Below are 12,271 nucleotides of genomic sequence, written 5' to 3'. Positions count from 1 at the left end.
GAGAATTGTGTATACACTATTGATGCTACTTATCATTTCTTCCGCCGACAAGCATCAGCTACATCCGCATCTTCATCTGCTTCAGTTTCTCCGCACGATAACGATCTAATCTAGGGTTTGTTTTAGGTTTATTCTTTGTTGTTGTTTCTTTTGTCGTATTTGTGTGTGAGTGGTTTTTCTTTAGTTTTTGGTAGTTTTTTTTTTCAGTTACTTTCTTATTCCGTTCCTACAATAGTTTCCGTCCTTTGTTTGATCCTGCAGTGCAACCCGACGTGAGTTTCGCTTCGTTCTCTAGGTTTTCTTTCGTTCTTTTTTTTATCGTCAAATATTATAGTATTTGTTTAGATTATTTGTTTCTTTTTGTGAATGTGTCCCTACTTCTCAATTGTTTTACTCATTTCTCAAAAAAGATACTTATTCTTGTATTCAAAAGCGGATATAAGTTTACTTCTTGTACGCGGTAGTACTTGTTTTCCTTTCTCGCTCGCTAGTTTTTCCTCCAGCTGATAATTTTTTTTCCTGTGTTTCCTTGCTATCCCATGAAATAACATAGCGTAGGTTGGGGTTTCAGTATGTTTTTTTTTACCTATTTCTATTCTCTGCTTGTTCACTCCTATGGAGTCGTCGCAGCCATTTGCTGTGTTTGATTGTAGCACGTTGATACATTTTTTTTTGTTTGTTTTGGTTTTCAAGATTGCAACATTGCATTCATGGAAAAAAGGGAGGAAAAGAGAATTGTTTCGAATGAAATGGTTAATTATCCACTTTTTGCGTTCTTCGGATTAGTGTTATTATCATTCTTTTGAAGATGCCAAAACAGTTGAACAGTTCGTTACACAAATTTCCTGCTAGCAAGGTAAGTTGTGATAACAAGTGCGCCAAAGTAGTTTTCTTATTAAAAAAATAAACCCGAAGAGATGCTCCTCCTTTCACTCTCCAGTGCGTTCATATGCCCTTCAAATTGTTGCTTAGTACATAATATTATATTTACGCTATTGTGTGGTGAAATGAATCGCCTGTTTTTCTTCTTCTGATGTATGTGTTTAGTTTTAGTGACATGCAAGTGGGACCATTTTGTTCGTGGCGTTACCGACATTATGTGTGCCCGCGTTTCGCATTCGTCGTGTGTGCGTTTTGCTTTGCCTTTTAGTTTATTTATTTTTGTAGCATGCTCATTTGGTTTTAATAGGAGTAGAAAAAATACTAAAAATTATTTATATCAAAAATAGAAGTAGAATCATTCTTTCACATTCACGCTGCAGTACTTCTACTTCTTCTCTGCGCTACACAATGTCACCTCCTTTTTTTTTTGGTAGTTTGCATCTTCGAACCGGCGAGAATTTGTTCTCCTCTAGCGTTGGTATTCCGCAATGCGTCCTTGTGTCTGGTTGAAGGTTCTTTGGATTATTCATTGTTTTGTATTTGGTCAGTTAGTGCGGATAAAGCTGCTGCAACGGCTGCATTATGCTTTGCATTCATAGTTTTGATTTTATCAATTAAAAAATTGCCAATCGTATGCGCTCAACCGATTTCTTACTTGATGGACTAGAACTATGCCGCAAGCCAATATTGAAACTATTTTTTACGGACAAGGGCATGCACACCGGGTGTAGTAGATCCACTTAACTATACAAGTACGCGTAGTTGTGTAATGTCGGGATGTTGTGTGACCTGCTTACATTGAATACCACCGGATAGCAACCATTAATCCTGGCCATCTGTTCTTGCTTTGCTATTATTGTGCGAATTATCTAAACGTAAACGAAAAGGGGAGGCGCTCTAGCGATATAGCTTTGTACTATACTAAAGATTGTTAAATGGATTATTATCGGTAAACGGATGGGGATAAAAATACGTAAATCTGATACCGTCGGATTGTCGAACACCCCCGGGGTGGAACGTGTACACACACACACACAGGGGATGCTGTCAGTGTAGATAAGTAGATGAATGAAAAAGGTGTAACGCTTGTTCTGGCATCCTTCATCCTATTTCTGCCTGATCTTCACAACCACAGAGAAAAACGGAAAAACCTCTTAATTGTAGCAAAGACAGAGAAAAACATCGATCTTCGTTTCGTTGGCACAAAGCTGCGAAGGCAGAAGAAAGAGCGCGAGTACGACGGCTAACGATTTTTGTTTGTTTTTTGCTTTTTCCAATCCCACTAGCGGGATCGTGTGCTGATGGTTCTAATGATTGATCTATAAAAAAGAAACAAAAACAAACATCCGGTACTTCGGTTTGCTAGCACTAACGAAGGAAGAGAATCTCTTGCAGATTGTACAGGTTCGCTATCGTTTGCGTTTGTGGGGAAAAATACTCTGGAGCTAAACACACACTCACCCTTTTGCTAAAGGGCAACCACAAGAAAGGGGAAAATAGTAGCAAATAATCATTAAGAAATACCCACGTTAAGGAATGTAGATAAAACTGAATAGAGTTTGTAACCCGCATTACTTCGTTCTCGATTGCCTGGCTTGCGATAGATTGGCCACACGCCTATGTGGCTTCAGCTCCTCGCTAACGGAAATACAATACATGCGTTTGTTGATTCTACACCTTTCCGGTTTGCCTTAACGATAGCTGATCCAAGCTTATAACAGAGCGTATGGATTCGATTAGATTTTACATTTGTGCGTTTATCGTTAAACCGTTCGTCTCAAACATTAGGTCCATTAGAGTTAACCTGGTGGCCGGTGTGCGTTTTTTGTTACTCTTTGTATGTGCTGTATTTAGCAAAACGCTTCTCAACGGGGCTGTGCTGCTGGCTGCAACACAACCTGCGACACAGACACACACCTATGGCAGCGCGGATCGTTACCAAACAGTTACACACCACTGGCTAACGTACACGGTAAGAATAATTATAGTAATATTAATTCAATAGCAATAATAATAAATATGTTTCTCGTCCTCATCCACTACATCCTCTCAACAGTCAAAAACAAAACGTAACAACAGAAATTATATAATGGATGTGCATTACTCTCTAATTTCATGCTCTTATCTCTCTTAGTTCAGGTCGTAGTGCTACTGTTTCACCCGCAAAACGTACACTCTCTTCCATGTGGAAAATTTAAGAAAAAGAAGCGCTGACTTGTGCGTTACCTTCCATCCTTGGTTGGATGGGCGTGGGTGTTGATTGAACGATTCACTGATGTAAAGCTAGCGATCGTACCTTTACGCCGTATTTTAATACCTAGTTCTATTGATGCGGCGTGGCATATGATTGTGCGGATGTCGTACGGTAAGCTGCAATTATTGTGCTATGGTAAGGTAATAGAACGCAAAGAAATGCTGCATTTGTACAACAGTGGCAGCCCCGACTATGCAGGTCGACGTAAATGGCGAGAATGCCTTGCTAGCAAAACCAACCTTTACCTATCGCTCTGCACACGATACGATAACGATCGATTAGTTGTTGATCGGTGTGTTTCTATTGTACGCACCTGTTATTCCCACTTCATCAAGATGGCAACCAGCAGTAAAGATGACGTCGAATAGCGCACAATAGATAACGTACTTACGGCTACGACGTGATTTGTATTCACTATCCGTTTTAATAAACCAACTATATCCCGCTCATCTGGTTCAAATGATCAAGAACAGTTGTTAGATACACTAATCTGTGTTTGTTTGTGTGTGTGTTTGTGATCCGTATGTGGATTAGGTAGAGTATACTACTACTCCTGTCACATATCCCTTTCTCGATCCTACAGAGACGATTGCAAGGTAAACGTGATCGAGAGTGCTGCCCGTACTCGCCCTTGCGAAAAGTACGATACTACCACGGTTTTTGAACACATTGTAAACCTCCTATTGCCACTCTCCCTGCTGTAATTATTTTTTTGTTTGTTTTGTTTCCTTTAGTGCTATTGTATGTCATATATACCGATCTTCTGTCAGAGTTAAATTATTAAACGTTCCACGTCCCCAAAACTAGTGGCTAAACATGTCGTGTGTTTTTTTTTTCTTCCTCTGCTACTTTTGTTGTTCCCTTCCAAAAACACTTCCAGAGTGTTCCTTCAGGATCGATATGACACCGAATGATCCATTAATGTAGTTAGAGCTCATCGGATAGAGCGCGCTGGAAAAGCAACACGACGAATTTTCACCTAGCGCGGATGGTTTGTTTATCTCCATTGTGGTAATGAATAGAAACCAAACGAAATAAAACAAAAAACGCAAAATTTCTGCTGCAACAATATGCGGCCTTCCGTTACGGCCGGAAGTCCCGGGCCTGGGTGGGATGGGAGAGGGATGGATAGCACGGTACACGTACGTACGCGCCGTGCCCAATCTCCGCTTCACCCAGTTCCATTGCGCAAAAAAACAATCCTTCACCGACCGTTTCGATGTACATCGCATCCATATAGTGTAGTGGTTCCCCCTGTGCAAAACAATGGGCGGTTCCCATTTTCGGGGAGAACGCGTTCACCGTGTGTTTAGTACAGACCGCAGCCGCGCAGGTTGTTCGCTATGATAACGTCGGTGACGGCATCGAACACAAACTGGATGTTGTTGGTGTCCGTTGCACATGTCATGTGGCAATAGATTTCCTTTGATGTGGACTTATTTTTAGCCTCAAACTGCGCCTGAATGTAGGCCGCCGCTTCACCATACTCCTGTCCACCTGTGGATGAGAACGAACGGAATGGAAAGAATGGTAAAACTTTTCACTTCTTTTTCTATTCGCTTTTTGACGGACAAGCACAACGACAAACACGTACCCGTGTACTCCGGGAAGCAGATTGTCAGTGGACTTTTCCGGATTTTCTCCTCGAACAAATCCTTCTTGTTCAGAAATAGAATGATTGAGGTATCGGTGAACCATTTGTTGTTGCAGATCGAGTCGAACAGCTTCAGTGACTCTTGCATACGGTTCTGTGTGAGAAGAGACAGAAAATGACCATTAAATGCATGTTTTGCCTGCCAGTAATGTACACGTGATCGCGTAACGTTGCGCGTTCTGACCCCAATCCACCGAACAACGACGTGAATCCTTAGTTTACTTATTGTTAACATGGCATTTCGCATCCAACCACCGTACATAATTCTGCGTACGTAATCGGGTCAAAGGGATTTCTGGTGAAACTTGGCACCGTTGAGCAATACGCCCGATTGCATAAGACTCTTTTTCGCCAAACCAGTTCCTGCATTTTGCAGGAAATAAAACCAACTAAAACGTATCCTTCCGTTATGCAACCGCGCCCTCGGATTCGTTCAGTTCAGTTGCCCGCCGGTGATCAGACTGAAGTTCACACTTATCTAAAACAAAACCAAATAAAAAAGCGTCGCGTACATGCACGCCACCTGACCTACTTTTAATGCAACCAGAGGAGAGATCACATGCACATTAATTTCGGAGTTTGACTGGCCCGAGAGTCGGGCGAGCGCCGCACGCACCGCGGGCAGCCCAAAATAAAAAAAGGAAGATAAATTAATATTTAACCACCATCTGCTTAACGTCGATTCAATGAAGAATGATTGTTGTGACGTCAAATTAAACACCCCCCGATGGTGTTGCGCGTGTTAACATAATGGATAAGATCCCGCTTACATAAGTGTTGGCCAGCATACCACACAGTTTTCCCGGTTCGTAACTTACCGTGGTTTCATCTTCGTGTAACACTTGATCGTACTCTGACATGGCCACGCAAAAGATGATAGCGGTGACATCCTCGAAGCAGTGGATCCACTTCTTTCGCTCCGATCGCTGACCACCGACATCGAACAGCCTACAATTAACGGAAGGTTGGTTAGTTTCAGATCGAATCAAACGCCGCGATAGTAGTACTTACTTGAAGTTTAAGTTTTTGAAGGAAAAGTGCACCTCAACGATACCGGTGGTTTTGACACGTGTCCGTAGGATATCCTGCTCCGTCGGCTGATAGTCCTTGGCGCCCAATCGGTCAAGGTCGTCCAGGAAACTAGACAGTGAGTGTAATAGGAAAGGGAAGAAAATGCAATTAGAATAATGTTTCTTTTACTATAAATTCTCATTCTGCCTCCAGCATCCGTCGAGAGCAGGCGTGTTCCAGACGAGCGCTTGCGCTTCGATTTCGGCAGATAGCGGTCAGTGCCCCGGTTGCGATAGCGACAACGCCGAGAATCTCGTCGTGGCTGTGTTGTGCTAATTGGCGTTGCGTTATTCTCCGTTATTCGCTAGGAGAAAGTGCCGATCCTATGCGTAGGAGGGTAACTCACGAGAGTGTCCTATCATAGCGATCGCAGTTAGTTTTCATCGTTGTTTGTGTGTGAAGTGGTTCTGTGCGTGACGGTAAGTCCCAATTCCTGTTCCCAGTTGACAATTTCTCGGGCTTTACCAGCATGGTAGGGTCAGACCCAGGCAGTGACTCCGATTCGGAGTTACGCAGTGGGGCAAAGCGGAAGATAGGGCGGAAGAAAGGTGTGCCAGCACCTAAAAAACTCGCTAGCAAGCAATGTACCAATTCAATTTCCTCCAATTCTGATCCTAAAGCCTAAGCATCAGCATCGCTGAATAAGGGAAACCCTGTGGCACCACAGCGTTGCGCCGAGAAAAGACGCCATACCCCACTTCCAATTGTAATAGTCGTGGCGCTGAACCCTCAAACCAATCCTCCCAAGCTCCTCGGGACCAGACCAAGAAGAAGCGATCCCCTTGGGCCGAGGCTCTTGTAGACACTCCTGGTTTCACTACAAACTGATTGGAACTGTAGAAGTTTGATTGAAAAAATAGACTCCTTTAAAGCCATAATTGGCGAATATAATTGTAACGTCTTCGCCCTCTGTGAAACTTGGCTATCGCCCAATACAATATAAATCTTCCCGGGATATAATTTGAAGATCGTGAAGATCGAATCAACCGAAGAGGAGGTCTGTTCATTGGTATTAGAAAGAGTCACACTTTCTCAAGACTAGCAACTCTTAGAGAGGATATAATCGAAACTGTCGCTATAATGGCAAAGATAGGTGATCTTCAAGTGACAATAGTCTCTATTTATATCCCCCCGATAGGTAGGGATGATTCAATTTCGGCAAAGTATGTCGATCATACGGCCCTCGGCCGTCATAATGGAATATAAATATAATAATTTCTTTACTTTGCAGCTCAACTTTCTTAACTTCTACAACTTTGTTGATAAATATGAGCCACACTTTCTTAAGCAGAAATTCGTGTACCATATAATGAAGACAACTAGTATAAAGTTAAATGGTGGAATTTGACTTGCAAAGCGTCGTCTTGTCCACTTCGAACCGACTGATCGACGAAACTTGGGAGGAGACATTGCAAAAGGCTGATGATTCAACAAATCGCGACCCATTCCAAGTATGTCTCGCGCACTAACGCTTCACGATGGGCTGGCAGTAATGAACTGGTGCGTGGTGCACAGGTGAGTTGGATTACGGGACAACCAAACGTGCACCACGCATCATCTGCACATTGGTTCGCTTTCGGTGCCCGGTACATTCTTAGCCCTTACTGCTGTTGCTGGAGCTGTAAGACCAGCTGGGAGGATTATTTAACCGCGAACCAGCCAGTTGGAACTGGACAAACCCCCATTTGCGCTTTGGTGCATTGCGCAGATGCATCGACCAGCGGGTAATGCAGCGGTGGTTTGGTACGACGGAAGGCGCGCTTATGAAACCGTTTACGTCAAAGAACGAGGACATGGAGATGGCATCGGACTGCACAACTGCACAAAACCGGGGGCAATGGTGCCGGCGTGGGGGGTGTCGGGTTGCAAACGAACCGCCAAACGTAGGCTCGCCTAAGCGTGACGCCATCCACCAGCACAAGGGAGGTTCAAGATTCTTTCTTCCAATCCTTTCCTCACCGCCTTGTGAGCTCTTCTCCTGGTGGTTGGAAGAAACGAGTTATCAACTTTGCGAAAAAAAAAGCGAACCCGTTCCCGGGAATGGGAATGGAAAAGTGGGAAAAACGGCCCACGGCCCCGTACTAGACACATAGGACGGGGCACTCCGATGACACAAAAAACGGTTTGTAGAGGGGAACGAAAAGAACGACCAAAAGGAGGCGAAGTACGCGAACACCGTGTAACAGCAGAGCTAATCAGTTCAGTTGTTCCGAAGCGTGATGCATGACATCGACAGGGAGAGTGAGAGATTTGCCAGGCAAGGTAGCGGTGTTGGCCCATCTGGGGTGGGAAAAAAAAAGGTTTTAACTTTCATTTTCCATCAAAACGTGACATGCTGACATGGAATTAGCTTTTCACGTCTGAAAGGCGTATTTGTCGTACTGGAAATGTATTGAAACAACACAGAAGACTCCAAAAAATGTGGACATTATTGTCCTGCAGTAGCTCAACGCAGAGGTGACTCAGGTGGCAGAACGGAGGTCGTAAAATATCGTCGATGGACTCGATCGTAAAGATCTACTGTTTGGCCTTTTGCCGGTACCCCGTTCGTGCGTGTGTGCGCGCTCTTCCATGTGGTTCATCTATCATTAAACGGTTGCCCATAATTACGCTTACTGCCCTGATCGATAAACGATAAAATTTCCCGAGGCTCCCGAGGCGCTGCATTCGGGGACCCACCGGACCGACCCCGGGGGGAGGCGGACTAACACCGGTGTGGCCGGGTTGTTAAAGGGCATTATAAAATTTAATTTCCCAACCGAATGTCCGTCGTTTGATGGCGACCCATTGCATACATGTTTCGTTTTTTCGTTACTAGTTTTGCAATGTTTTTGTTTCGCTTCACTACTACAACGCCCCAAGCTATTTTCTCTCTCGGCGATTTGCGTACCGTGGACATTGCAACATTGCGACATAACATCGTCCTCCACGTTGCTTAGAACGCCTTTCCTACGCAGAGGGATACAAAAACTGGCTTCGTAGGATTTGGCAACTATTCACTTTCGCGAATGGAGAAATGGATTGGAGCGTTTTTCATTGCTCCCACCTCAGTCGCCGGTTAAGTGGTAACCTAGTTCCAGTGGATGGAAAAGTACGGCTGGAAGTAGTACAACCGGCCTTAGAAGTCGAACTCGCACATGTGTCCCCAAAAACGACCTGCTAGACCTGTTACATTCGTCAATTGCTGCTTGGTACTTCAGCGTTGTGAATGGACCTCAGTGACAAGATGGTGGATGGAGTCACATATTAGCTACAGAAATTGATAACTAAATTAGAAATACGTTAATGAATGGGGGACACAATCATTCCACGTAGGTGAAGAGCACGCATGCCACATGATCCAAGCAATAGGAAACACCTTATCTAGCACATCTCCCGGATGAGGTGATGAATGCGTAGCACTTTAATGTTACAATCCGTGAACTGGCCCTGAAGCAAAGCAAACATCAGCCGACTAGTAGGGATCCATTTACCTTGGCCGGATGGCGATTTGTGTGCTTTCCAACCCGGAAAAACCTTGACACACCGTTGATCTTCAACCAAGTTTACCAAAATAAACCTAACCACCGTAGGATGTTTTCGCAGCCCAGCGTCGATCGGTGTGCGTCAGATGTGTATGAAAGAGACTTTTAACATTGAAAATGCTTTTAGAAGGCATGTTTAAATAAGGTTTAACAAAATAAGCGCTAAAGCATTCACAACTATACTTCCCGCCCATTTATCAGGGCATTTCGAATTAATGCTAAACGGATTGAAGCGTCGCCGTGATAAGCAGTATCTTGGAATCAATCATCCACGGGGCTGTGAAACATCGCAGTCCCCGGCAGCGATCAATCGAAACCTTCGCTCAAGGGCACCACCCGTTGAGAGTTATCATTTTGCACTGCGCTTCAAAATCCACAATTTGCATCAGTAACTATTTTTAACAAACTTGACATTTAATCTCCTTTGTTGTTAATTTATTTAAAAGAAATAGCTTGACCGTGCAAAAAAAGCAAATGAATAATAAGAAAACCTGCAAACTGCATTTCCATTTCGATTTTCTTTCTTGTAGATGATTAATGGTTTCATTTTACATAACTTAACGGGTGACGCTTCACCGGGGCTGCCGGGCCAGTTCCGTCCACAATTTGCTTCATGGCTGGAGATTGATGCTTTTCACCACTAGAAGGACATCATTTGTCGCCTTTGCTACTGTCCATTTCAGCGACATCATTAAACATACTTACTGGCGACTCAAATACGATGCCTGGAATGAGTTCTTTTGCTCTTAGCGGGTACCCCCCTCTAACTCGGGGGGACATCAGACGCGAGGTTAAGCGTTTTTATTTTTCACGCCGTGATTCCGCATCCATTATGACGTAATGGAAATTAGTGCACAATTTAACCAGCGTCATTACAATGGTGGCAGTCTGCAGCAGTGTAAGGGCAAACGCATAATGAAACCGAACAGACGGATACAACCCGGCGGCGGGACTGCGCGGTACAGGTTTTGAGGTTTGGAAAATGTGTCAACGAGCGGCGTACAGCCTGCTGTCAAGATGTTCCGTCGTTTGTGTGCCTAACCTAGCCCACGGTGGGCTCCAATTTCATCAGCGTCTCACACCCAGCCCCACTTTCTCTGCCTGCGGTGGATGATGCTGTTTTGCGTCGTTGCATTCTTTCGCATACAATGGAGGTTAAACTTTTAATTCCTGTCAAATTGCGTGCTCCACAAAGCCGGTGGGACGATTCGCGAGATGCAGACGTGCGTTTGCAGTATTGAGCAAGCAGTATAGGGTAATAAATCGACGGTACAGAGTGGAGGCATGGTAGTCGCAGCGCTTAGCACAACTGTGTTAGTAGTACTGCTGCTGCTGCTGCTGCTGCTGCTGACAAATCGTTTAATGGTCGTTTCATAATGGCTCTGCTGTCTCGTCGGCGGCTGCCCAAAAGGGAGCCTCGCGTTGAGCTTGCAGGCTCTCACTGATGTAATGTTGTGCTGCATGTGCCTAAAATTTAGGTTACATTTGCCATTTGAATGTGGTTAGATTTATTTTTTTTTATTTTTCGCCCGCTATTGGACATGTTAATGGAAAGCGTTTTATAATTGTAGACACCTATTCTATCCTGGCGACTAGACATTGTATACAAGATGTTCAAATTACCTCAGGAATTCCTAAAAAGTAACAAACTTCACGACTCGCAGTCTACCAAACATGAACATACAGCCCTAAATTAACGTATTTTATGAGATATGCCGGGCGAAATGTGCATTATGAACATAAACACTACCCAAAGAAAAGTCGCCTAAACGATTGACCCATTTTTTTTGGGGGGCTCATGCGTGCCAGTCACTTTCAACCCGAGTGCTTCTAATGTCTGGCGCGACTAATTCCCTAGCAGCAAAGAAAAAATAGTGAAAAAGAGCGAGATGTCAAATCACGCACCCGGTGTCTCAACGTGCCGAGAGATCAACGCGCGGTATGTACGTGGAACTAATTGAAAATATCTTCGCACCCGTTGAAAGAAACGCTTCCACTGCCTCCGGCTAGAGAATGTGCTATGTTATATCACACCCGAGGCGCACATTAATTGCGCCTCGCACGACGAGCACTTTACGGGCTAGTCCTCGAGTCCTCGTCGTACGCCCAATCTGCCACCTGCCGGATGACAATTAGACAAAACGGTAGGGGAGCATGACACACATTCGTATGTGCTTTTTACCGTCCGCCTGGGCGAGGATCAGTTACAATAGACCTTTAGCCGACAAGTGGTAATCACGGTGAGGCATATCTGGAGCACTGTGACTCTATCGTAACACGGCCCGCTTTTGAATACCCGTACGATCGATCACTAACGGCGACGATCATCCAGACGGCGTCTTCAACACAATAGCCCTTCATTTGCTCCGTCTGCGTGTAAAAAGGAGTTACATTTTACGAACCCAAACGCCAAACGGGAGACTAGTTGTCGCTCTACGAGATCCGGCCTTAATCTCCTTGGTGGACGGAGTCCCCAAAGACGCCCCGTATAGAAGATCAGCAAACTTAATCTCATCCCAGACAATGGGAGCCACCTCTTACCTTTGCGAAGGTGATTGTTGTCTATCGGTCAGCTTCCCTTTGTCTGTGTCCTGTTTGTCCACTGCCACAGCACAACCGTGACAGTGAAAGGTGAGAGTGTTCATGAGACCGACCGACAGATTATGCAACAGCGAGCAGTGGGGCTTGAGGGTGGTCAGTGCGGGGGGTTTGTTTTCGCGTTTGCCGGTAACTTGAAGACTTTGATTAAACTATTAGATTGGGTCAGTGTTGGGGCGACACGTCTACCGTAATTGTGCTGTACCGATAGCTGCAAGCTCATGATAAGTTGCGCGGATTATTACAAAGACCTTGGACTAGTGTCCACCCTAGCCGTGGGGCGAGAGG

General features: G+C 44.6%; 1 protein-coding gene across 3 annotated transcripts in view; it reads right to left on the bottom strand.

Annotated features, from left to right (window-relative positions):
- Window positions 1-575: 575 nt before the first annotated feature.
- LOC128302329 (G protein alpha o subunit) overlaps window positions 576-12,271 on the bottom strand; it is a 51,496-nt gene continuing 39,800 nt past the window's right edge. For all 3 annotated transcript variants that reach the window (XM_053039126.1, XM_053039125.1, XM_053039127.1), the window contains exons 5-8: window positions 5,802-5,930; window positions 5,609-5,738; window positions 4,731-4,884; window positions 576-4,633 (exon numbers count right to left, since the gene is read on the bottom strand). In XM_053039126.1, the coding sequence (XP_052895086.1) occupies window positions 4,446-4,633; window positions 4,731-4,884; window positions 5,609-5,738; window positions 5,802-5,930 (601 nt within the window). In that variant the 3' untranslated portion in view covers window positions 576-4,445. The remainder of the gene's footprint in view (window positions 4,634-4,730; window positions 4,885-5,608; window positions 5,739-5,801; window positions 5,931-12,271) is intronic.

The sequence above is a fragment of the Anopheles moucheti genome, chromosome 3, assembly GCF_943734755.1.
Source record: "Anopheles moucheti chromosome 3, idAnoMoucSN_F20_07, whole genome shotgun sequence".
Taxonomy (NCBI): Eukaryota; Metazoa; Arthropoda; class Insecta; order Diptera; family Culicidae; genus Anopheles; species Anopheles moucheti.
The sequence above is the reverse complement of the archived record's forward strand: the minus strand, read 5'-3'. Positions and strand labels throughout refer to the sequence as shown.